This window comes from Phytophthora cinnamomi (assembly GCF_018691715.1).
Source record: "Phytophthora cinnamomi strain GKB4 chromosome Unknown Contig105, whole genome shotgun sequence".
Taxonomy (NCBI): domain Eukaryota; phylum Oomycota; class Peronosporomycetes; order Peronosporales; family Peronosporaceae; genus Phytophthora; species Phytophthora cinnamomi.
The window spans coordinates 127,661-152,019 of record NW_027151038.1 but is presented as its reverse complement, the minus strand read 5'-3'; the positions used below and the strand labels follow the sequence as shown (position 1 = coordinate 152,019).

Sequence of the window (24,359 nt, the reverse complement as noted above, 5' to 3'; positions counted from 1 at the left end):
AATTCCCTTCTAAACCAATCGAGTTGAATTCTGAATCTCCCGCGCTTTCCAGCTCACTGGCCACCACACACTGCTGGCCCCGCACACTGGCTTCTGGATTCATTTCGAAAGTTGGCGGATGGGGAGATTACGGATAGTGAACGCCCGGCCGTCTGGGAAACCCTACTGCTTCGCAGCGTAGGAGGCGATGCTTACACGTGGGGAGATCGTCCGGGTTGCAATGTACTTCCACGTGAGCCGCCAAGTTGTCGAGCGCATTGGAAGCGTGGGATCAACTCGATGGGAGATCGAGTAGCAGCTGTGGTCAAGTCAAGAAAGAGTGCAAGATAGACCGCCGCCCCGCTGCCCCTGCCAACCGCCCGGACGACTCTCTCCCCCCCCCGCGCAACCTCGCCGACGCCACGCGCTGACGCTGCTGCGCCGAGGCCTGGAACGCTGGATTCGACCTTTCGTGCCCGGACCGATTCCCCCCGTGTCTCTCATGTACATGCGCTACGTGCCCCGCGCTCGACTTGGCGCGCGTCGTGTGCTGGAAGCGATGCGGGATCTGACGACGATGGAGGGCTCGGTTGCTGACGATGAGCGTGAGGCGAAAACTGAGAGCGACGCTTGGACGGAGGGCTCGCGCCTCCCGCTGCCAGCGCCCATGGAGCATATCATGAAGTCTAATGGTGGAAATGATTACCGGCTCGAACATTTGCTAAGTACAAACTGATGCGAACGGACAGACTTCCAACGTCATTGCCATGCGATGCAACATCTCTCAGCAAGTGGGATCCTCGTAGCACCCGAAGCCAAATCGTGTGCCCCTCAAGTATGTAGTGAGATCTTAGATCCATTTTTGTGTATGTAGTGCGGCGGAACAAGAACGCCTGCGCCTCTCTGGACTGTGTCTTGCTTAGTGCCAACTCTAGATCTCCAGCCCTCCCACATTTTAAACGCCTGCGCCTCTCTGGACTGTGCCTCGCTTGGAGTCAACTCTAGATCTCCAGCACTCCCACAATTTTATAATCAGGAAAATGAACGAGGCGGAGCGCTGCGCAAAAAAAAAACAAATGGTCATCTATTTCCGAACGGAGGTAGTACGTGGGTGTCGTCCGGGTCGAAAGGTGATGCAGAAGCCACCCGACCTCAGCGTCGAGCTCTTGCTCAAACAAAACACAGAAACCGTATCAAACACCAAGGTGTTGATACATGTACTTACGACTATTGAACACCACGGGAGAAGTATGCCCCCCCCCCCACGTAAAGCACCACCAGACCAAGTCAAGTTCTAGAAGTATGCAAGTTGAAGCTACTCGAGACATTTTTTCAAATAATTATGGGCAGCTAGGACGATGTGGAGCTCATCGTCGCGTTAGTGCCACCTTCAGCTCCATCCTCCGAGTCGGCCTCCGTTTCGCTGCTGCTGTCGAACAAGACGTCCCAGCCGAGACCCCACGTGGCCAACACGTCCTCACGCGCTGTCTTGCGGAAGTGCCGCATCTTCGTGCGCAGATACAATTGGATCTCCAACCGCAGCGCGTCGCAGGGTTCCACCATGGCCATCGTTAGCGGCTCGCGGGTGAACGGATCCCTCCCGGTGCTACCGCCCTGCTGTGCCGAGGCCAGCAGATGCCGAGCTATCACGGCGCGATCTACGATGTTGCCCGATGGCAGACGTACGGGGTCGGTCATCAGCGTGCTGAGCAGAGGGTCCAGGTACTGATCGGGGATATCTCCAAGACACGCTTCCATAGCCTCCTGCACATGGATCATCTCGTCTGCCTCGTGCATCGCGCGAACGAACTGCTGCACCCACGAGTCGTCCAGGTACAGGTAACCACCCCCCACGTCCTCAGTTTCTTCTTCCTCGTCCGAGCTGCTGCCTAGATCTTGCTTTCGATGTGGTCGCAAGAAGCGGCAACCGCCCACGAACAGTTTGAAGTCGAAGCGACCATCCTTGGCCAGCGTCGCGATGAAGCGCTTACCCAAGCGCCTCTTTGTCGTGGCAGCATCACCAACAGAGCTCCCAATCGATTCGGACTGCTTCTCCAACAACGCTAGCGCCTCGTCCTCATCCAGTTCATGGCCTGCTTCTTCGACTACCATGCGGGCTTCTTCGACATCGTCATCGTCATCGTCTAGGCTAGACCCGAGATAGCTTTCCGACTCAATGCGCGTGCACAACGCGTTCAAACTAACGCACATGCGTGTCCAAATCACCCACGCGTCTCTCCATGATGTCACCACTTGACTGCACGATCTTCCAGAACGACGACGGCGAGCAGAAGCTAGACGAAGTTGAGGAGCCTGAAGACTTCAAAGCGCTATGGCCGGAGTAGCGCACCACAAGTACAATTAGGTGCGCCAGAAGCAGTTTGCCATCCTCCACCAGAGGCAGAGAGAAGACCCACTCCTTTTCTTCGTGTGCATTCGCCAACGAGGCCACCAGGAAACTGAGAGTGCGCGCCGCTTGTTCTACAACAAGCGGTTGCAATAAAACGTGTCGAAGAGCTGTGGCAGGGGCCGACACTGAACGGGAACGAAAGCTACCTTCACCGCTGATGATTGCAGCGAACCACGAAGTCAATTCCAGCGCCTCCAGGAGCAGACGCATCGTCAAGCGTAACTGCTTCGCGTTGATTGCTACATACCCATCGAGCATGTCGCGTCGAAAGGGTAGGACCACGACACTTCCATCCAAAGAGTCCTCAATGAGATCGTGTATCTGTCGGAGAGTCGTGATCTTATTGTGAGCCTCGTCAAACAGCTTGGCGATATCGCTCCACAAACCACTCACAAGCCCCGTCAGTTGCTGAGTGCTGCAATTGTCTGGCTCCGCAGATAGCGAAGACTGCGAGGTCTCAACGGCATCCGGTGCGCTTAGCATTTGGAGGAGGCTTTGGCGTTGACTCGGCAGTTGCCAGAGGTAACGCAGCAGCATCGTTACTGATACTCGTGTCGGTAGAAACCCCCACAGCATGTGATCGCCACTAGTCACAGCGCTGGTGAATGCCAGACCATTGTTACTGGCGTTGTAGCGATCCATGTCCGAATGAAACTGCAGTAGACCAGGTATCAAATAGCGCGACAGTAATGGGTGCCGCTTAAATAATGCTTCCATTCTCCGGTGCCCTGGGCGGTGCTGAACTTGCTGACCCTTCGAAACGAAAGTCAGCAGAGTTGTCAGTGAGCGCAGCGCCTCCACTCGGAGGTGAGGATTCTTCGTGAACTTCGGAGCCACCACTATTTGTGTAAGCATTATCAGCAGCGGCTCCACAATTTCTCTAACTTCGTCAACTGCATCGCTGTCAGCATCATTCTGCTTCATTCCCTTCAGCTCAGATACGAGTTCACGGTATTCCAATTTTTCGAGGCCCAAAAGGTAAACGACGTCGCACAGATCGAAGAAAAAATGCTCTGGGAACCCGCTGAACATGGGCGAGAAATATGAGAGGGGTTCAGCGAAAGGATCCTGAGGCACAGTCCCTGGTAAGGAATCCGCAGGAGTTGTAGACGCTGTGTGCAATAGCCAGCGACACGTTCGCGCGTAGAACACAAGCCACTCCGCTATATTGGCACTTTCCAGCAGGTGCAACTCCATCTTCACACATTTCACACGGATGTCCTCAAGCCGAGCCTTACTAGCTTTGTAATGTACAGATGGGTTCAGCGATCGATTTTGTCGCCGCCGCCGCTCTCTTCGCTGTTTCTCCACTTCAAATCGCTCTTCATCACAGGCGCAGAATGCCTGCAACTCCTGGACCTCCTTCAACATACTCAGCCAACGCGACAAAGTCGCTAGAGGACCGAAGTGGAGATACTTCAGCGTAACGTAAAACATCTCCGTACTGCGAGGAAAACGTACACGCGGGATGAGGGCGGGCGGATGCAACAGTCGCTGGAAGTGCAGTTTCCGTACTACGTCTCCCCACGGAATTTGCAGCTGACGTCGCCATGGGTCTGTGACCACAAAATACATGTGACCAGGAGCGTGCATTTCGTTGGGATTGCCATTGCTGAGTTTCTCCTCGCGTGTCAAGCACATCGCACAGACGAATCTAGTTGATATACAGTTTGCACACTTGTAAAATACGTCGTCCGGCTGACCAGTTGCACCCAGCGTGTCTCCACAATCAGCGCAGTGAATGCTTGATGCATCAAACACTTCATCCACACACTCATACGCCTTGCTTGCATCGTCTTTCTGCTTGCTAGTCGTAAGTAAATCGGCAGGCAACGGCTGGAAGTGCTTTAATGCGAAAACAGGGATCGGCGACTCGATACGGAGGAAGACATGATCGGGATAATGCACCATAGCTTCAGACTCCGACTCCGACGAGGAATCGGTAGCAGCCTGGTGTGAGCGGAAATCTTCAAAGCAGCTACTGCACAAATCCATATCCCCGCAAAATGCGCATTTATACCGCACATGGTGAATATTGGCGAACTCGCAGCGATCACATACTACACCCTCGTGGCAGGATAAACGCGGGTAGTAGTAGGTGGAGTCCACCTCCTTCTCTTCCTCGTCATGATCTTCTTGACTCCTCTGTATTCTGCGTGCGTTGTATGTAGCAATACATATCTCGTCACGTGACTGAATCTCTGACATCTCGGAATCAGCAACCTTTTCGCTGGCACGTGCATCCTGTGTACTGCGAGAGTAGTGAAGCGGAACCTCCGGGAAATCCTTGCTAGCATATACGCGAGCGGGCTCCACACTTTGGTGATAACGGGCATCGATAGCGCTTGGATCATGCTGAGCTTTATCTAGCAGAGGAAGTGTGTAAGCAAGTAGCATAGTAGTAACGTTCACCAGAAACCCGTCTAGTCGCTCGTGAGCATCGTAGTTCAAGCGCCGTCGTGGGTCTGCCGTCATCAACGTGAGTGCAAGCCAGCATAGAGTGGCGTCCACCACAATTGGGTGCTGGTCGTTTGATAGTAGTGTCTTCATGAGAGTTTGTAATGTTCTTCGGAACTCAGCATAGCCATTCATCCACTGTGCACGCAGGCAATCAGCAACTGCAGAACCGTGATTCGCAGCCCTCACAGCAGCGTCAATTTCGTGCGCATCATCAAGTATAGAGGTAGCACGCAGGAATGGGCCTAGCAGTGTGCTCAACGACATGGTCCACGTCCTCATAAACAGCGGGAACCAAGCAACCGCTGGCCTTCCAGACGACGAAGGCTTCGACGCTGGCGGAGACATCACTAATGCAAGTGCCGCCGCCTTGTCTGCAGCCAGCAAATTGTGAAATAACTGCGCGAATTCCGCAGCCGCCTGAAAGTTATGCGGGTACAGCTCCAGCACCCGCCGACGCAGTTCCTGTGCAATCTGGCGTACAGCCACCGCGCCCGTCTTGTGCTTCAGCTGGGGCACGACCAGCTCAAAAAATCGATCCGTCGTGAGTCTCGTCACATCTGCCAGCGGGTTGCTCCGTCGAGCTGCTTCTTTCACGTTCGGGATCCTCGTAAAGCACTCGCGACACAGGTTGAAGTTGCACGCCGCGCAGCGATAAACACCCCCGGCCCGCGCCGAGTCGCCGCTCGTCTGCGTCACGCGCTCGCACACCGAGCACCTCCACTGCTTGGCGCCCAGGAACGCGCGCAGCGGCAGCGACGGCAGCAGCGCGTGCTCGTGGAAGTCGTGCTTGACGCCGACGCCCCGCGGCTGCAGCAGCACGTTGACCACGGCCACGCCCAGGAGCGAGGCCAGCTTCTGCGCCGAGTCCACGAGCGTCTTCTGGCTCACGGGCGCCCACATGTGCAGCAGCTGCGCGGCCGCGAAGGCCGCGCCGGCGTCCACACTGGCCAGAGCGTCCACCACGGACGCTGCGTCCACCTGTTCGATCTCCTGTCCCTGTGCGGTGGACACTCTGTCCATCGCCTGTATAATCAGGTACAGTGCCTGCACGAACAAGTCGGACGCGCGGTCCGTCCACATGTCCTCCGGGAGGTCCTCAAAGGTCCTGGAGGACACCCAGACGCCGCTGTCCTCCCGATGGTCCTGCTGCTGCTCCTGGCCACGCGCCGCCAGCGGCCACAGCCTGCTGCCGCCCGTGGGCTTTCCTCTCTCGTGCGCCGCCTCCTGCCGCTGCAGGCGCGCGACGCTGCGGCGCTGCAGCTCGCGCCACCACTCGGCGGCGTCCACGGCCACCGCCTCGCCCGCGACGAAGCGCAGCGACGGGGACAGCGCGTGCACGTCCAGCAGCTGCGCCACCAGCCGCGTCAGCGCGGCCAGCACGCGCAGGTAGGCGGCGGAGGCCTGAGCGTCTTCTGCGAGTGAGGGGCGGAGAGGCGGCCTGTGGGGCGCCAGAGCGCGCGCGGGACGCGGAGCCGGCCGCTGCGCATCGTCCGAGGAGGGAGCAAGCGCATGCGCGGCGCCTGGAGCGCCTTGAGGCCGCGCGGACGCGTCGCGGGCGCACAGGAACATGGCGAGATCTCCCCGGGCCGTCGACGTTCTCTCGACCTTCAAATGGGGGTAGAGGCTATGGTACAGTGTACCGATTGAGAAAGCGTCGACCACCGAAAGGCAACTTCCGACGTTACTGTACCGAACATTGAGGCGTGGAATCTTCTCCTTCTCTCTCTAGTCGTACTGCGGTACTTCTACGTGTATTGTAGTGCTGTTCTTTGTTTGCTGATGTATTGCTCTTCCCTTTCACGTGCTGGTTCGGAGGTGGGAGGGCGTCCCTGCTGCTAGCTTCTCCACCTCGTTGGTGGCTTCCTGGATGCAATACACGAGCGACCGCAGCTCTTCCACCGAGCAGGTGAAGGCCACCGTCTGCAGCCCCTGAGTGGCAGTGCTAGGCGACTGCAGCTTCAGCTCGACGAAGTACAGCGGCTCGTGGACGCTGCCTGCGCTGCTGGAGCGCAGCACGTAGTCCAGCCGCCACGACACGTCCACCACGTGGGCGAAGTCGAAACCTAGGAGTGAGGGTGAGCACACAGCAGCAACAACAGCAACAGCAACAACAGCAACGACAATGCAGTTAGAGACCACTGCAGAGATGTCCGCACAGATGTAGCCATGTCTAGGCGTACTGGTATTCTCTAGCACGCGCTCCACGCTCGGCACAGCGGCAGCCAGCGCTGGCAAGAGCTTCAGCTGCAGGTCGTCGTCCTCCACTCCGAGAGCGAAGAGCTGCTGTCTGCTGGGCCGCATAGCACACAAGCAGGAATCCCGTCAGGTCGGGTATAAAATTAAAGAGTTTACTTGTATCTGCGTCAACAGTTGAGCTCGCACCGCTGTTCTGCCGGCGTTCGAGCGCCTCCGTCCCTCGCACATGTCGCCACAATAGCGCACATGGCTGCGAAGGCCTCGCTGTCGCTTGGTGACGGGAGCTCTGCGGCGTTCGGATGCGTATCAACGGAGTGGGCGAGGTCGGTGGCCATTGCCGAGGCTGCCGCACTCGCCAGCGATTGCAGGGAAGCGGGAGAAAGTGTAGAGAGAAGGTCGAGCGCGCGGCGAGGCACCACGCGCGCGTCACCCTCAAGGAAGGCGGCAGCATCGTCCGCGAAGCCGCCGGCCATGATGATCTGGAACACCAAATTTAATACTGCGGATACGGGCTTTTATATTTGATGTTCATAAAACCCAATCGCACTTCTTCGGAAAACCAAAACACCCACTTGAATTTGAACGAATCGAACGTTATTATTATAACCATCGGGATTCGGCTTACATCCGTAAGATACGAAAAAGGCTAAAAATTGAACGATGTTTTGACAACTCCAAACCGATCTGGGTCTCCATCGCAAACAATGTGCTTTGAGTAGACTTTGGACAGACACAAAAGGTTGAAGAGTACTAACCAGCGAGAAAACATTGACATGGATTGAGAAACACACATTATATTCTATTCGACTGAAACTCAACGCTCATCTCTATACATCGATACGATACTCGTTCGCGTACGCACTCAAACGGTGCGGGTGCTGACACAGTCACACTGGATGGTTGGCCGATTTGCCGAGCTAGGCGAAGGAGACGGTGCTGGTGGAGTACTGGCAGAGCGAGCCCGAGGGACCGGCGCCCAGCTTCTTGGGCTCGCCCGACGTGGCACCCTGCGACCATGCACACACGTCGACCTTCTTGGTCTTGATCTTGATGTTGCCGAGCGTGGCCTGGTCGCCCCAGTTCTTGTTCACGGTCACAAGGCTCACCTTGCCGTTGACGGCCAGGACGTTCTTGAGGGTGACCTTGCGGCCCTTGCCGCCGCACGTGCCGCAGGAGCGATAGAGCTTCCCGAAGTCCTGCGCGTAGAAGCCCTCGATGGAGACGGATTCCTGGCCGTTGTGCTGGATGACCTTGTCGTCGGCCGAGCGCGCGCCACCACCGATCACCCTGCTCACGCTGCTGGCGGACCCGCCCTTGATTCTCAGCGCGTCCTCGCACACGTCCTCCTACCACACGTTCTCGATCGTGCAGCCGCTCTGCTCGCAGTGCACGTCCTCCATTTGGTCCTTGCCGATGATCACGTTCTTGAGCATGGCGCCGGGCTCCACCATGAACACAGCCGTCTGCCACCCGCTCTCCTTCTGGCCGCCGCACTTGACGTTCGAGCGCGCGTACGTCTTCATGCCGCCGTCGAACGTCGTGCCTTTCTTGACCGTGAACGGCTCCTTGTAGTAGACCGTGCCTTTGCTGGCGGGCCACGATCCGTCGGGCATAGGGGCCGCCTCCGAGCGCATGGAGGCGCCCGAGGCGACGGCGGCGACAGCGGCCAGGGCGACAGTGACGACGGAGAAGGCGTTGACCATGGTTGTTGTTGGTACTGGTGGTGGTTGGTTAGTTGGCGACGGGCGCGTTGGGTTGCTTGGTTGTTGGTGTTGGCTCGCTTGTTGTGAAGAGCGCGAATTGAATGAGCTCGGTGGCCCGACAGGAAGCGCTCGCGCACACTTTCGCGACGCTGATACAAGGCCGACCACATGCAGCGCTGCTGTATGTTGAAGAGATGCCGCCAACCGAGGCGAGAGCTGCAGCAACACTAGGCCAGTAGGTCAGTCAGTCAGTCCGTCGGCCGGCCAGGTGGTCAACTAGTGCGTTCGTTTCGACAGCGAGCGTGGGGCAATCGTTGACACGAGCGTCAAATCCTGTCGCAGGGTTCCATTGCCGTGGGCTTCTGCTCCGCGATGCCAGATGCAGCGGCGGAAACGGCAGCATGAACGGTGACAGCGAGCAGAGAGAGCTACACCGCTAGATGCCAGACCTGACAGGAAAATACTATTACATGTAGTAGATAGATAGACGCGGCGATGGATGACCACCGCGGTCGCCCGCCACATGGGTTTGCTGCGTTGTTGCCCGACGTCCAGCTGTGCGGACCGTCCACACGAGTCTGCGACCCGAGCGTTGCGACCGTCAACTCGTTGACCTTGGGCCGTCCACTTGACTAACGAGCAACGAGTGAGGCGTCCACGTATTGCCCGCAAAAGTTTGAGCGGCGTTGCATGTTCTTATGCTGCAGCGCACTACGGACAACACTGCTCCGTCCAAGTTGCATTGTTCGCGCCGTTGCAAGATACCGTCTGCTAAACCGTGCCACAGCGATGTGCAACGAGTGTGGCGACTACCACAACTCCGCACGTTCGCGTCGGCGCCGCGGTCAAACAGCAAAAAGACGGGGCAGTCACCGAATCCGCGCCACGGACACCGGGGTCGTTGCTATGATCAAGCTGCGGGCAACAACAACGGCGGTGCGGTCGAGCCTGTTGCCGGTTGTGGACCAACAAGCGTCGCTTACGACACGTCTTCGTTTCGACTCGATCTTGTCGATGCACAGTGGCGATCGATTGTCCGGCCCGCGGCAGCTGGGACTGCAGGCAGACGGAGTGTGTGTGGTGTACGGGTGACACGCCTGATCAAGGCGTTTAATTACGCGCTGGATGATTGCGTTTATTCGGAGAAGGAGGGGACGGGGGTTGCGGCCTGCTAACTGCAGACTGCAACGCCAAAAGACAAGTGTTTCTTCGTCCATACGAATACATGTACGGGATCTCAATGGTGCGGGGGATTTGCAAGAAGGCACTCACCAGATAACACTGGTGAGTACTGTACTGCTGCACTAAGCACGACGTCACGTCAGGCAACAACGCGCAGCAACTTAGAGTAGGAGGTGGTGGCCACTTGAGTTTCAGGTTCGGAATTCAAAAGTGAGTGAGGTCAAGTTGTGTTGCATCGGGGAAATCCCCCCGGCGAAAAAACCCTTTCGGTACTCAGTGACTACTTCGGCTCGCTCAGCGAGCAAGAGAGGACCAACGATGGCCAGGATCCATCCTTCTCTCTCATAGTCACAACCACTCACAACTAGTGCTCCCTTTCATTCATTGGTATCTAACTGGGATGACACTAGCATCAACGGACCAATCTACTGCTAACATGTAGAACTCCTGCCGTCGATGGCTCGTAGCTTCTACGCGCAGGACTTCGGGAAGCTCTATCGCTCCTGCGGCACGTGCGGCGGCAAGGGCCGCAAGGTCACCCTCAAGAACGTCCTGGCCGTCAACGGCAAGGTGAGCCTTGTGACCGTGAACAAGAACTGGGGCGACCAGGCCACGCTCGGCAACATCAAGATCAAGACCAAGAAGGTCGACGTGTGTGCATGGTCGCAGGGTGCCACGTCGGGCGAGCCCAAGAAGCTGGGCGCCGGTCCCTCGGGCTCGCTCTGCCAGTACTCCACCAGCACCGTCTCCTTCGCCTAGCTCGGCAAATCGGCCAACCATCCAGTGTGACTGTGTCAGCACCCGCACCGTTTGAGTGCGTACGCGAACGAGTATCGTATCGATGTATAGAGATGAGCGTTGAGTTTCAGTCGAATAGAATATAATGTGTGTTTCTCAATCCATGTCAATGTTTTCTCGCTGGTTAGTACTCTTCAACCTTTTGTGTCTGTCCAAAGTCTACTCAAAGCACATTGTTTGCGATGGAGACCCAGATCGGTTTGGAGTTGTCAAAACATCGTTCAATTTTTAGCCTTTTTCGTATCTTACGGATGTAAGCCGAATCCCGATGGTTATAATAATAACGTTCGATTCGTTCAAATTCAAGTGGGTGTTTTGGTTTTCCGAAGAAGTGCGATTGGGTTTTATGAACATCAAATATAAAAGCCCGTATCCGCAGTATTAAATTTGGTGTTCCAGATCATCATGGCCGGCGGCTTCGCGGACGATGCTGCCGCCTTCCTTGAGGGTGACGCGCGCGTGGTGCCTCGCCGCGCGCTCGACCTTCTCTCTACACTTTCTCCCGCTTCCCTGCAATCGCTGGCGAGTGCGGCAGCCTCGGCAATGGCCACCGACCTCGCCCACTCCGTTGATACGCATCCGAACGCCGCAGAGCTCCCGTCACCAAGCGACAGCGAGGCCTTCGCAGCCATGTGCGCTATTGTGGCGACATGTGCGAGGGACGGAGGCGCTCGAACGCCGGCAGAACAGCGGTGCGAGCTCAACTGTTGACGCAGATACAAGTAAACTCTTTAATTTTATACCCGACCTGACGGGATTCCTGCTTGTGTGCTATGCGGCCCAGCAGACAGCAGCTCTTCGCTCTCGGAGTGGAGGACGACGACCTGCAGCTGAAGCTCTTGCCAGCGCTGGCTGCCGCTGTGCCGAGCGTGGAGCGCGTGCTAGAGAATACCAGTACGCCTAGACATGGCTACATCTGTGCGGACATCTCTGCAGTGGTCTCTAACTGCATTGTCGTTGCTGTTGTTGCTGTTGCTGTTGCTGTTGTTGCTGCTGTGTGCTCACCCTCACTCCTAGGTTTCGACTTCGCCCACGTGGTGGACGTGTCGTGGCGGCTGGACTACGTGCTGCGCTCCAGCAGCGCAGGCAGCGTCCACGAGCCGCTGTACTTCGTCGAGCTGAAGCTGCAGTCGCCTAGCACTGCCACTCAGGGGCTGCAGACGGTGGCCTTCACCTGCTCGGTGGAAGAGCTGCGGTCGCTCGTGTATTGCATCCAGGAAGTCACCAACGAGGTGGAGAAGCTAGCAGCAGGGACGCCCTCCCACCTCCGAACCAGCACGTGAAGGAGAAGAGGGATACATCAAACACGGAGGGGAGAGCTAATATATTGCTGTGTCAACGTAGCCTGCGGGGGCTGCTGGACTGACTAAGCTGCTTTGGCACAAGTGTCGTCACGGGCATCATCATGGCGGCGGTGAGCGGGTAGATCAGTAGCGGTCGTTGTTGCTCTGGCTGACGACGACTTGGCCTTTTTCGAGCAGTTGGATGTCCTTCTCGAGTTGCGTGAGCTCCTTCTCGAAGGTCTCTTTTCGCCGTACCTTGCCGAGCGTGTCGAAGACAACGTTATGGCAGAGCTTCTGGTACTTGGCGTTCACGTGATCCCACTTGGACTTGAGCGCGTCTACGAGTGCCAGTCTCTCGCTCTCGTCCATGGACTCAACGCGGTCGCGACTATCTTCCTCCATTAGGCTGTGGTTTTGCCGCACGAACTCCTCGATCATTGAGTTTTCGCGTTCGATCTCGTCCTTCACCTGGCTCAAGTACCGCGGCACCTGACCATAATCCTCCTTCTTCATGTACTGCGGAGGCTCATTTTTCACGCGAGCCCGGTTGCCTGGCACAGCGAGAATCGTCTCGACAGCGTTAGCCGTGACAAAGTTCTTGGCGGACTTGAGCCCCATGATAGGCTTGTCGTCCCTCTTCACCACGGGAGCTCTTGTCGCCCCGGGATAATTGAATTTGCCCGCTGAAGACCAAGCACCAAAAACACCACGGATCAGCGAGTTGAGACCGCTTTCAGCAATACAACGAACTACCTACGTTTCTTGGAGACGACGGCAGTGGCGTTTCGTTCACCCTTGCGGATGAAGGACTTTGGGTCAGGCTTGGCAGGTAGGCGACCGAAGCCGCGAGCACTCGCAGGCTTTTCGATCCTTTGGGCTGATCCTAGGTTTGCACCCTCGAGCTTGGTCTTGCCGCGTACGCCGAAGGTGCTTCCGGTGGGCTGCACATTGGGGTCGAACTTAGAACGGTAGCGCTCGGGTTTCGCAGGCTCCACGTGCACCTTCGGAATCAGGTTGTAGATGCACTCGTCGCGCTGCATGGTTGTGGTCGTGTCCTCCGATGGTTATGACGGAGGTGTGCGTTGTCTTGGCTGGGTGACAGCTCTAAAGGCGAATGGCGCGTCGGTGGGGCTGCATTGGTTTCGGTTGCTCGCACAATCTCATGGGGAAGCTGCAGTGCTATCTATGGCCTATCGAGTTGAAGTCGCATGACTTGTTGATCAAAAATGGATCAATGCGCGAGCGTGATGCTCTGGAGCTGATCATTCGTGGCGACTGCATTTAATTACTTTAGTTTACAATTTGTAGCGGCTAGAAGCTACAACGACTTCGACTTACTCACATGCTTTGTGCTTGCGGACGCGTCCAACAAACTCGTCATTCGTGCCCTCGTCAACCACTTTGGTGAAATCAGCATCATCATCCACAGCATATTCCTCTGGGACGACATCAACCACGACCATCGTGTGAGGAGGCTCCACCTCGACCAGCATTGGAGACGAAGTGGTCGGCGTCGGGGTCGTCGGCGTAGTCGATGGGGTGTCTGTGACATCCTCCTCGCCTTCGGAATACCAGCCGCCTACATGTACTTGACCGAAGCTACCGTCCGACAGATCAAGAGATGCAAGTGACGTAACCTTGACCTCCTGGGTCTTCGTGGCTGATGGCGCTATAGTTGCCGGGGCCGTCGTTGTCGGTCCTGGAATCGGCACCATTGTTGTCGGCGTTGACGTCGGTGCCACCGTTGCCGGCTCTAGAATCGGCGTCAACGTTGTCGGAGCCGGTGTAGGCGTCTCCGTTGCAGTCGCATTGCTAGTACTAGTGGCAGTAGCGCTGATGGTGGCCATTCCGAGCTTCTGAACATACACGCCGTTATTCCAGAGCTGCACGAAGGCCTCCACGAAGAAGACGCCAGCATCGGGCCCTCGGAGTGCCCGGTCAGATTGACCTGTGCATTCGCCGTCACTCTCACCAGGAGGCTTGACCCAAACGTAGCGACTCACGTACTCGGATCCAGTATTGGTCGTGGGCAGCTCGCCGATACCTGCCCAGTTGGCATTGCACCACTCGGTGCTCGGAGGACTCACAAGATTTCGCGACGTGTCCACAATGCACTTGTACTCGCGACCGCTGGCTTTGACGAATCGCTCGCACGTAGCTGCCATCTCCTCGTTTGAGCGATAATTCGACGCGTTGAGCGAGATCCCCTTGCCTTTGCAGTTTGGGTCCACAGTGTTGACGATCTTCGCGACAGCAGCGGCTTGGTCGTCGTCGGAGAGCGTCCAGTACCCCACATCCAGGTAAATTTCAGCGTTCGGGTTTTGCGACAGGATGTCCATCGCCACACCGAGGTTCTCAGCGTAGCCTTTGGCGTTGCCGCACCTCCATCAGCCAGTAGACCAATTGCGTCGGGCTCCAAGATGTACACAACTTGCTGGTTGCCTGCAGCGCTCGCGAGTTGTTGCAAGAAAGCGCGATAGTCGTCGTTGTTGGCGTTGGAACCAGCGGTCGAAAACCCGTTGGCACAGTCCTTCTGGGGCAAACCATACACGACAACTGTGGGTGGAATTGTGCCTTGGTTCGTGTCGCTACAGACTGGGAGCACGACGGCCTTTGCCAGCGCTGACACATCTGATACGCGGTCGGTGTACCATTGCGCGACTTGCTGCTTCGCTATGAGCTCGATCTGGTCTTTCACATTCGGGTACGTGGCCACTGCGGTCGGGTATGAACCACCAAGCGTAGTTTGGCAGGTAGAGAATCCTGCGGTCGTGACCGAAACGGAGAGCGCCGTGAGCATTAGCGTGAAGTAGCGACTGACGGGTATCATGGTCTTGTTTGGGCTTGGACTGCCGCGAAAGTTGCGAGTCTGAAGGGGAGGCGGACTCGACTCGCTTGAAGATGTCTTGTTCAGCTGGTAGGTAGATTGCGAAGTGGATGAGATTGTAGCAATTCACGTAGTAGTTCCATTCGCTCTGAGTACAGCTCGACAGAGCTATCTACCAGCTGCGGCGCCATCGTCCTTGGCGCATTTGTATACAACAACCCATGCAGCCTCTGCCTTCACAGCATAAGTGCAGCTTGGTGAGCTCGAGTCACCTGGCATCGGTGTGAGTACTGCGGGAGAATCCGATCTGTCCAATCAAAACTAAAGCAGATTAGTGAATTGTGATGGAATAAGATGCTGTTGTGCCCTACAAACCTGAGCTGGAAGAGTAACAAGCAAAATATAGCCGACAAGGTCATAGTTAGCACAACACGTTATCATCACTTACACCTTTCCTCATCTTTATAGTTGAATTCATCACGCTTCTAGACCACATCTTCGCTAGACGATCGCAATGTCTTCGACGTTCTACGAGGAGACGACTGATTCTTGGACACCACCACGTCCTCGTCATGAGATGAGAGGCCCCTCTCTCCGCACTCGGCATCGAGTAAATCAAGCTCATCATCTTCGTCATCGTAGTTGAGCTGCTCGGTGCTGGCAGCTGGAGAGTTGGGGTCTTCATCAATGCGCGAGTATTGCACGTTGCTTCGTCTCTTTTGAACTCCAGATGCTGCTTTTGCCCTTGCAGGTTTCTTTTTGGTGCGCCGCCGGCGACGACGAAAGAACAGTACAACGACCACCAGCAAGACCACACCCGCCAACGATGCCATCGCAACTGGACCTGACCAAGACACCGATGATGGCAGGATCGATGATGACACCGAGGCAAGCTGATCCCTGGTTGTCGCCGCTGATGCACTACCGGAGCTGCCGTTGACATTGGCCTCTATGGTTGCAGCGGTGGCGGTGGGGTTGGCGTTGATAGTGGCAGAAGGGCTTGGGGCTGGAAGAGATGCAGCGGGGCTGATACCAGAGTTAGCGGTGGAGCTTGCTGATCCAGAAGACGTCGACAAGCCAATTTCTCGTGTGCGAACCGGCTTCAGGACGACCACATCCTTGGTTCCTGAGCAAATCGGCGAGGTGGTAATGCTGTTTGTGGACACTTCAACGCTTAATGGGGCACCGAACTGCTCGCAGGTCCCACACCGAGGTAGCGGGAGTGCTGCCCATGTTTGGACGTTTGGTAGGTTTGTCTTTTCGGCAGTTGTATCAAAATGAACAGCTAGAATCGCACAAATACGAATAAACGCGTTAGTCTTGAGTAACTTTCTTCACTCAATGCATCACACAATACGTACCGACACGGAAGAGCTGGCAGCTGAAAGCGTCTCGCACAACTAAATAGAGCGCGTCAATCTCTTTCATGGACCGGTGGAAATCGTCTCCAAAATGAGGTATCATCAACGTGTAAATCTCCTCAGCCACGCCCGAGGAAAACCCTTCAGGCTCCGCCTTGAGCTCAAGGTGTACAGCATCACTGGCGCTCGTTCCGTTCACAAAAACAGATCCCAACAATTCTGCAGATCCAGGTCGCAGCCCGCTGTTTAAAACAACCACCTCCACAGACAAAAACGAAGACGTCGAGTCGCCATCCGCGATCGCTCCTAGCTGTACGCTCTTCAAAGACAGGGAATACACGGGTCCTGCCATGCGAGCAGCCTGCAAGTTCGTATAATGAAGATCAGCTGATAGTTGAGGGACATCTTCACGGGGTGGCCAAAACCCCGGAACAGATGCGGTCTCAAATGCTGGTCCAACCTCGGGAGACATCGCGAAAATGTTGTGCGCTTGCCACATCCAGTCGCTCGTCTCACCGTTCACAGTATACAAATTGCTCTCCTTCCATGACTGACCATAGTCGAACCCATTAAAATGCGCCAGCTCGCGGGCTAACGCGACAAACACCGAGTTGTTCGGCTCCGCTGGTATGCCTTCGTCCTCACAAGCGAATGGTAGGTTGAAGTACTTGCCAAAGGAGTGGTAATTGAGAGCCACACTGAAGTCGGAGGTATTCCGCTCCACAAGCTCGCGAACAGCTTGTGTCTCCGGTTCCGAAAAAGCACGAGGGCCATTGTAATCATCCCCACAAGGTTCGTTGCTGCTGCCCTTAGTGTTGAGCGCGAAGCAAACATCGTAGTTACGGTTCAGATCTACACCTGCGTCGGGTGGGCTCTTGTCGCAAGTCGGTGCTGCGCTCTTGCGCTGACCCATCTTATCGTGCTCCCACACACGCATCATTTCATTGTGCGCGTAGCCATCAGGGTTTACGACCAGTATAAACCAGAGTTGGCGCGACGACAGTAACTCCAACGCCCCTAGGTCTCCATTGCGATAGTCTGTCGTCAATATGTCGATTGTATACACCATGTTCTGCATGAAACAACGAGTAGCTACGAATTAGTTCAGACAACTTACACCTGTTAGGTTCACGACAGCCATCTACCATCATTGAAATTGGCTGGACACATGATAAAATAAAGAAAAGGTTAGCTCAGCAGCAGCAGGGAAGGGCATAGCGTTTTAACGTCATGCCTTTTGTTAGAAAACAAACAAACAAACAGGCTTTACCTCGCGAGCGTGGTGCATGCCTGTATAAAGCGCTTGTGGCACGTGCTGGTCCTCAGCAGCGTGACATGCACCCAAACACAGAGCACGCAGAGGTCGTTTCTCCACTGACTGTCCAAGAACGTCCACCCTTGTAATGAGAGGAAATGCCTCAGCTATCTCGCTGATGTAGGAGTCCACTTCATCCACGGACAACGAGCCCTGAATCGACCCGAGCCGCGGAAAAAAAGCTGCGTAGCAAATATCAACGCCACTGGTGAGTAAAACGCATCACTCCAGCCACGACGTGAGACCAGCAGCGTACACTCTTGCGCTCGGCAATTGCTCGAGGTCGAATACCGCGGCGCACACCATGGGTCTGACGCGTTCGCCGAGCTCAACTCGATCCGCTCCACCGCCAGCTTTACCTCATTGACGCTCTTCTCCTCACCCTTTACGCTCAACTCGACAACGACACTGCCACCGCCGTCGCTCGCGCTTTTCCCCTCGCCAAGCTCGTGGATAAACTCTTCCAGCAACAGCACTTCGTCCACATACCAGCGCATCCACTCGTCGTCCCACACAAAGTCCACGTCATGGAAAGCGTCCGCCACGTCCTAAAACAAACAAAACAACAGCAGATCAGCCCATTCTTCCTCGGCACCACCTCCCTCGTCCTCCCCAACGCACCGTGACGCACGGCAGCTCGGCAACAAGCGTCGTGTTCTGCGACGACGCCACCAACACCTCGTTCTTCTCGGCGCCTGCGGGCGCCGAGCCCAGAGTCATGTTCAGTCCACCGTGCACAGGCAGGTGGACACTCAGCGTCGCTTGTCCGCCCTAACAGGAAAAAAATGCAACGTAGTTGTCAATACAATTGTTGCGAAATGGACATTTTTTCCACGGAATGGTATCCATCTTTTCGAGACGGAGTGGATGCAATAGTACTGCAATGTCCACCTTTGGCAATTGCGTCCTCATGGACACACGGTGCAGCGAGTGGGTCCCCCCGAGCGCGACGGAGACCTGGAACGCCGCGTCCGCCGCCAGCTCGAGCGCCCCGCTTGAGAGCGACGCGCGCGAGGGCTCCCACGCCGTGCCGGGCTGCTGCTGCAGCGCCGTAAGGTTGGCCGCGTCCGCCGTCCACACGCGCGTGAAATCGCACAGCCGCGCGCGGTGGATCTGCGGTGCCCCCGTCGCCATCGTGACTGCTATGGCAGATACAACAAATCTATGAGCAGCACAATTGTTATTAGAGACCTTTCGAAGGGGTATTTATCTCGAAAAAAGCACATTTATCGCAAGGGGCACAACGAATGTGATTGGTCAGAAAAGAAGTCATCATAGGTGAGCTTTAGGTAGGGATAGCTAAGGAGCCCCGATTGAAGCGAAAAGCGACGGTGTATTTGGAATCGATGCGGCACAGCGTCATTAAATGCATAGACAGTCGATAAGCAGGCCTGATTCAGTGAGCTGCCAAGGCTGAAGAAGCTAAAAAAAAAAAGACTGTAGGAAGCGAACAAATCGAGGGTTTTGGCAACAGATAAAGCGACTGACAGCTCAATTGAATGCGACTACACACGACCCTGGAGGAGGGGACAATGAGGTGAAAAATATTCTCTTGGAGCGGCTAGATGACACTTCTACACGACGGAGAGCACTTCGACGCGTCCAGTTGACGACGAAGCACGTTCAACGGTCTACCAGAGATGTAAAATCTTCTTTGCCAGAGTATCAACTAAATATGGTGATATTACGTTCCCGATGCTGAAGCACGGGATTGCCAACACGGCATTAGGACCAGAGGATCTGGCAGAGATCCTGGCATCAAATTGGCATCCTATCCTGAATCGACGAAGCGAGTGCCCCAACCAACTTGAGGCTGCAATTTCTGAGCCATCGAAATCACAAGCGGGATGCGCCAAGGCTGCCCTTTGGCGCCATTTCTCTTTATTATTGCGGTCGATGTGCTCTATGGTGGAGGCGAACCAGGAGTTAGCTGGGATACGACTCTCGGGGGATGATGATAGCATAGAACTCAAAGTCGCTGGCTATGCAGATGATACGGCGATTTACGTGGAAGATGCGGACAAACAATCTACAGTATTGGGTGTAGTCAAACGATTCTCTCAATTACCGGGGCTACGAGTCAACGTCGGGAAGTCAGTCGCCTTCCCGCTAAGACAAACCACTCACGCGGAGGAGTTGGTAGTGTTTAATTCTCTCCCCCACCTCAAACCGAGTGCCGTTACGTGGGCCACTGGGCCACAACAGTATCCGATGTGAAAACTGTCTGGAAGAGAGCATTTGGAGCCCTAGTCAGCAGACTAGCGCATGCAGTTGCAAAAACCAATTCGGTAACCCAACGAGCCGAACTGGCAAATACCATCATACTACCTAAACTTCGGTTTATTGCTAATCACGCGTGGCCTACGCCAAAGATTCTCCACGAAACGCGAAAGCGGTTGCGCAACTTCGTATGGCGAAGTTCATTTGCACTACCAGTAGTTAAAGTTAAGGGGTGGCTTGGTGGAACAGCCGCCGAAATTCCCCCGAAGGAAGGTGGATTTAACATGCCCAATATCGAAACAGAACTCATCGCTATGAGCACTAAACTGACGGAGAGTTGGGCGCTATCGCGTAGTTCTCTCGTACGGATTGTTGGAGATATACTCAGACGACCAAAGTCAACAAGTTCCATCCCCTTGGTTCCTGAGGAAGCCAAGATGCCACCTACTACATTAGGTGGCACTTTGCACGGTACCGGTGAAACATGGTTTCGATTCGCTGGGATAGTGTCACCACTCCAACCGTAGTTACCTCCCGCAAATAAGTACGTCAGGCGTGTACCAACACGAACGGAGTAACTACACGCTGGACCAGAGGAGAACTCGAGTGTGATCTGACCGCAATCTTAACAGGCCCTGTAACACAGCTTGATCGAGTACTGAAAGAAAAAGGTGAATTTATTGCAGAGGGTGTCATGGACATGAAGGTTTTCGATCTACCTTGGATAAGGCGGCCAGGTGAGCCATGAACAATCCGGCAGGCCTTCAACTTGATAGCGGGCACCGAAACTAAGATTGGAGACGTGACAAGCTACTCCTGGATCAGATCAGGTGTTGTGAGGTGACACTCCCGAACAATTGCCTACCCTATGACCTCAAAGCAGGCTCATCAATTTCGGCAGTTGACACCGCTGCTCCTGGCTACTTATCCGGGGCTGCTACGACAGCCAACACCTGACAATTGATTACACGTGTCTCATAATTCTGGGTCACGCCATATATTTGAGCTCGCAAGGATGCCAGCAATGAAATTGTATCACATACCAGCTAAAAGTGTTGAGATTCCCCAAGATTCTAACTTGAACGCCCTGCTAGCAGCTACACTGGGCCCCACAGTCCAACCCACTTACTCAACTCCACATAAATGGATGTCGAGAGTTTCACCGGTGTGTGCAGCAGAGCTCGCAATCGGGTACCCAAGCCCGGGTAAAATGCTTACCCGGCCGGGTATACCCGAACTTCGGGTAGGGTGCGGGTACCCAAAATTATCCTCGGGTGGGTTGCGGGTACCTGTGATGTTGCATACAGTACAACCACTTGCCTTTGTTATAGATATAGCCCGCTTCTCCGTGCTATTTTCATCCCAAGAAACGGCAACGATTGTACAAGACGCTGGGAGAGCACCAGTTCTTTCAGTGCTTCACCAACCCGATCGACTCCATCATCTACTAAACCGTGTGCAGGCCGTACTCGCTCGCACAAAAAGCAGAAAACAAGTTCCGCTTCATTCATTGTGGGTGCTGCAGACTTGTGCTCTTCGGACGAGAGCGATGACGAAATGCACCATGCGTAAATCTTGATGAGCAAGAGGAGCTCGACAAATACATGAGCTGATCCCTAGGTAAAGACGACAAAACCAGCGGTTAGCTCTCAATGTGATCATATCAGGTTTAGGAACATAGACACTTCAGCAGGATCTGGTTTATGAAATGACCGGTAGAGGTGACACGGAGCGCCAGCGGTTGCTGGCTTGGCGTTCAGTTGGCAACAGGAAAAGGCAGACCCAGGTGCTCGCAGCTTCGGCTTGGAGGGCGCGATGGCTGACCCAGGCGTGGGCGGCTTCGGTGAGCAGGCACCGCTGGCGGCTGCAGGCGCTGCGGCGTCGGAGCCCCGCCAGGAGCGCACGACGTGCTTCTACCAAGGCTACAAATACACGCGCGCGTGGGCGCCGTCACGGAAAATCTCGTTCCGTTGCTCTAAGTTTCGATCTGGGTGCAAGGGGACTATGGAGTTTCGCATCGACCGGCATCACAATATTTGTCCAGGAAAGGGGGCCTTCAAAGAAGCGGCACCAGTCTTTCCACAATTCATTCCACAGTGCATCAGACTTGGAGCAGTCCTTGATGAGATGTTTTGCTGTCTCTATGTTGTTGCATGTAGGATAAGGGCAGCACTGGATATTTGGATCTAGATGTTTGAGGAACCAGAAGCGCGCGACCTTACTGGCAAATTACGTTGCGCGATGCGCATTTGTAGATCATCGTAAATTGGCAGGAGTTCCGATCTGTGTTGGCGTCCAAATCTCACAAAGGCGGAATCATCTTCTAACGTTGTGGCAGTTAGATCTTGGCAGATAGGATGTTGGGTGGGGTTTAGCTTGTTTCACATGAAACAAGCCCTGCGACGTGCCATGAAACGCTATGCTATTCCTGATGACGAGTGCAATGCGATGACTCGAGGAGTCATCGACATGTTGACTGTGATCAACCTTGATCACGTCAAGTCACGGGGTATTGCGTGGGTTCAGCTGGAAATGAAACGCTGTTACGCTGAGCAAGAAATTCGATACTCGTTGCCTAAGTGGCACGAATTTTGGGAGTACTTTCAACGAACGTGGATTGATGGCTATTCTGTAGAACTTTGGAATGTTCATGGGATGGATAACGAGCTAGTAGCACGAACAAACAATCCGCTAGAACGCTTTAATCGCGTTCTCAATACTCGCTTCCCCACCCCACACCTTCAGTGGCTACATTTGTGACAGTTATCAAGCAGATATCGGCTGAGTATGTTCAGCAACTGGCCGGCATTCCGCGTGGACGCGCTCGCCGCTTAGCGCGCGAGACTATTGAGCTGCCCAACGCTGTTGATCTGCCGGAGGAGTTGGAAAACCCTACGGAGTCGGGCCCTGATGCTTCGTCATCTGCTGCTGCTTCAGGTAATAAATGCAACCACTGTTAGCACGGATACTAGCATGTTGACCAGCTAACTTCAATCATATACCTGCCTTTTGCCTGCCATCTATTCGTGCAGCACCTGTGCATGCACTGTAATTCTTGCCGTCACTAGCTATGCTCAAGTGCCCTCCCATTTGCATTATGCAAAAAACCTGTTCATAGATCTGATCAGTTCTGTAAGGTCAAGATCTTTGCACCGAGGACGGAGGTGATCAGGGTTGACCACAGTCAACATGTCGATGACTCCTCGAGTCAGCGTATTGCACTCCTCATCAGGAATAGCATAGCGTTTCAAGGCACGTCGCAGGGCTTGTTTCATGTGAAACAAGCAGCCCAACACGATGGCATCGCGGAATTGTGTTTGCACCGCGTGTATCACACAGTAGTCGATCAAATAGATTCCAGGGGTGACCACTAACAACCTCCCAAAACCACATGTTAATATGAAACAGCACCTCTAACTGGGATATGAAATGGGCGGATCAGTCCCTGGTGCGCGTCGCCGTGGCCCCCGTCCAACTTGGTCTTGAACTAGGGAGAACGACGACGAGGACTAGCTGCAACCTGTGGCGAGTGATGAACTGCCGGTGGGGTGATGCAACCCACCCAAGCAGACGAAAATGACTACTGCACCAAAATGATTGTACATTTAATTTGGAACGAGCTTACGAGTGGATATTGCGATGGGAGAGAGATAACAAGATACGTAAAGATGATGAGAAGACGATTAGCGAAAGCCCGAGAGCTAGCTACCCTTACGCTACAATCACTGACAGACTCTGAGCTAACTACAGCTGCGAACATGAAAGTGGAGACGAGAGACCGAGGTCTCAGGGGTCCGAGTTAGAGGCGACCTAATTAATACCATGAGGAACGCCTCTTGGGGCTCCCGGTTCTGGGTTGGACCTCCGACTCTCCAGCTTCCGGAGCAGAGCCACTGGCCGCGCGTTCGTCGTCGAAGTCCTCGTCGCTTAAGCGCTCGGACGGAGAGGCTGCACGAGCTTCCGAGCGAGGAGTGGCAGCTGGGGCCTCATCTGCTCGACCGTCGTGGGCTCCCGTAGCCTCCCCAACCGAGCCTTGGGCCGACAGCTCCTGTAACACTCCGCCACGGGGACGCGCAGACTCTCGTTGCTCCTCCTCTTCAGCTTCCGAGGCCTCGGTTGCCGAACCTTCAGCTTCAGCAGGGGCTCTGGTAAACTGTGGAAGCGAGTGAACTTGCGAACCCATGGCGCGGTGACTAGCTTGGGGTCCAGCGGGGGATCGACAGTGACAGCCGACACGACTTGTTGCAGAGTCATCCCGCGGGGAACGAAGACCGGAACCGCTGGGTTGCAGGGAGCGAAGATGGTGTTGTAGGGATGCGCCGCAGGGACATCCACCCAACAGTTCCACCAGGGCTCGTGGCCATCCAGCTCTGTCACCTCGGTGCACCAGTCAGCAGTCATAGGAGTCCACAGCAAATTATCCACCGAGTACACGGGAACCGAGGGCTCGAACATGACTTCTGAGGTACAACGGATGCGCCCGTGCGAATCCGGGTAACACCGAGGCCACAGACGGTAGGGGATCCGGAGGCGGCGACGATCAGCACGCCCATTCCGGTCGGAATGGTAGTCCGTCCAAGCTTCGAGCGCCTCGGCGTAAGCAGGAGAACCCTCACCGAGCTCTT

At 55.2% G+C, this 24,359-nt stretch overlaps 9 protein-coding genes across 10 annotated transcripts; 2 read left to right on the top strand and 7 right to left on the bottom strand.

The window, feature by feature from the left end:
• Window positions 1-1,329: 1,329 nt before the first annotated feature.
• IUM83_19883 (ubiquitin conjugation factor e4) lies at window positions 1,330-2,091 on the bottom strand (the record flags this gene model as incomplete). Its single annotated transcript, XM_067944952.1, has 1 exon — window positions 1,330-2,091. The coding sequence occupies one exon, from the start codon at window positions 2,089-2,091 to the stop codon at window positions 1,330-1,332; it is 762 nt and encodes a 253-aa protein (XP_067782535.1).
• Window positions 2,092-2,179: 88 nt separating this feature from the next.
• IUM83_19882 (ubiquitin conjugation factor e4) lies at window positions 2,180-6,418 on the bottom strand (the record flags this gene model as incomplete). Its single annotated transcript, XM_067944951.1, has 2 exons — window positions 2,180-2,460; window positions 5,305-6,418. The coding sequence occupies 2 exons, from the start codon at window positions 6,416-6,418 to the stop codon at window positions 2,180-2,182; spliced, it is 1,395 nt and encodes a 464-aa protein (XP_067782534.1).
• A 228-nt stretch (window positions 6,419-6,646) lies between these two features.
• IUM83_19881 (COMM domain-containing protein 3) lies at window positions 6,647-7,518 on the bottom strand (the record flags this gene model as incomplete). Its single annotated transcript, XM_067944950.1, has 3 exons — window positions 6,647-6,912; window positions 7,030-7,136; window positions 7,232-7,518. The coding sequence occupies 3 exons, from the start codon at window positions 7,516-7,518 to the stop codon at window positions 6,647-6,649; spliced, it is 660 nt and encodes a 219-aa protein (XP_067782533.1).
• A 444-nt stretch (window positions 7,519-7,962) lies between these two features.
• IUM83_19880 (putative polysaccharide lyase) lies at window positions 7,963-8,748 on the bottom strand (the record flags this gene model as incomplete). Its single annotated transcript, XM_067944949.1, has 2 exons — window positions 7,963-8,332; window positions 8,396-8,748. The coding sequence occupies 2 exons, from the start codon at window positions 8,746-8,748 to the stop codon at window positions 7,963-7,965; spliced, it is 723 nt and encodes a 240-aa protein (XP_067782532.1).
• Window positions 8,749-10,386: 1,638 nt separating this feature from the next.
• IUM83_19879 (pectate lyase) lies at window positions 10,387-10,689 on the top strand (the record flags this gene model as incomplete). The annotated part of the gene is made up of 1 exon (XM_067944948.1): window positions 10,387-10,689. The coding sequence occupies one exon, from the start codon at window positions 10,387-10,389 to the stop codon at window positions 10,687-10,689; it is 303 nt and encodes a 100-aa protein (XP_067782536.1).
• Window positions 10,690-11,133: 444 nt separating this feature from the next.
• IUM83_19878 (COMM domain-containing protein 3) lies at window positions 11,134-12,011 on the top strand (the record flags this gene model as incomplete). The annotated part of the gene is made up of 3 exons (XM_067944947.1): window positions 11,134-11,420; window positions 11,516-11,622; window positions 11,746-12,011. 3 exons carry the CDS (start codon window positions 11,134-11,136, stop codon window positions 12,009-12,011), a joined length of 660 nt encoding a protein of 219 aa, XP_067782538.1.
• Window positions 12,012-12,155: 144 nt separating this feature from the next.
• Window positions 12,156-13,051, bottom strand: IUM83_19877 (Enkurin domain; the record flags this gene model as incomplete). The annotated part of the gene is made up of 2 exons (XM_067944946.1): window positions 12,156-12,694; window positions 12,769-13,051. 2 exons carry the CDS (start codon window positions 13,049-13,051, stop codon window positions 12,156-12,158), a joined length of 822 nt encoding a protein of 273 aa, XP_067782545.1.
• A 294-nt stretch (window positions 13,052-13,345) lies between these two features.
• IUM83_19876 (Endoglucanase A) lies at window positions 13,346-14,350 on the bottom strand (the record flags this gene model as incomplete). Its single annotated transcript, XM_067944945.1, has 1 exon — window positions 13,346-14,350. The coding sequence occupies one exon, from the start codon at window positions 14,348-14,350 to the stop codon at window positions 13,346-13,348; it is 1,005 nt and encodes a 334-aa protein (XP_067782544.1).
• A 973-nt stretch (window positions 14,351-15,323) lies between these two features.
• IUM83_19875 (Zinc carboxypeptidase) lies at window positions 15,324-18,648 on the bottom strand (the record flags this gene model as incomplete). 2 transcript variants are annotated; one of them, XM_067944943.1, is made up of 7 exons in its annotated part: window positions 15,324-16,123; window positions 16,200-17,237; window positions 17,317-17,359; window positions 17,470-17,696; window positions 17,771-18,062; window positions 18,136-18,285; window positions 18,406-18,648. In XM_067944943.1, the coding sequence occupies 7 exons, from the start codon at window positions 18,646-18,648 to the stop codon at window positions 15,324-15,326; spliced, it is 2,793 nt and encodes a 930-aa protein (XP_067782541.1). The 2 variants fall into 2 exon arrangements, with proteins under 2 accessions (XP_067782541.1, XP_067782542.1); XM_067944944.1 differs by having other exon boundaries at window positions 16,200-17,271; window positions 17,345-17,359.
• Between the last annotated feature and the right edge of the window lie 5,711 nt (window positions 18,649-24,359).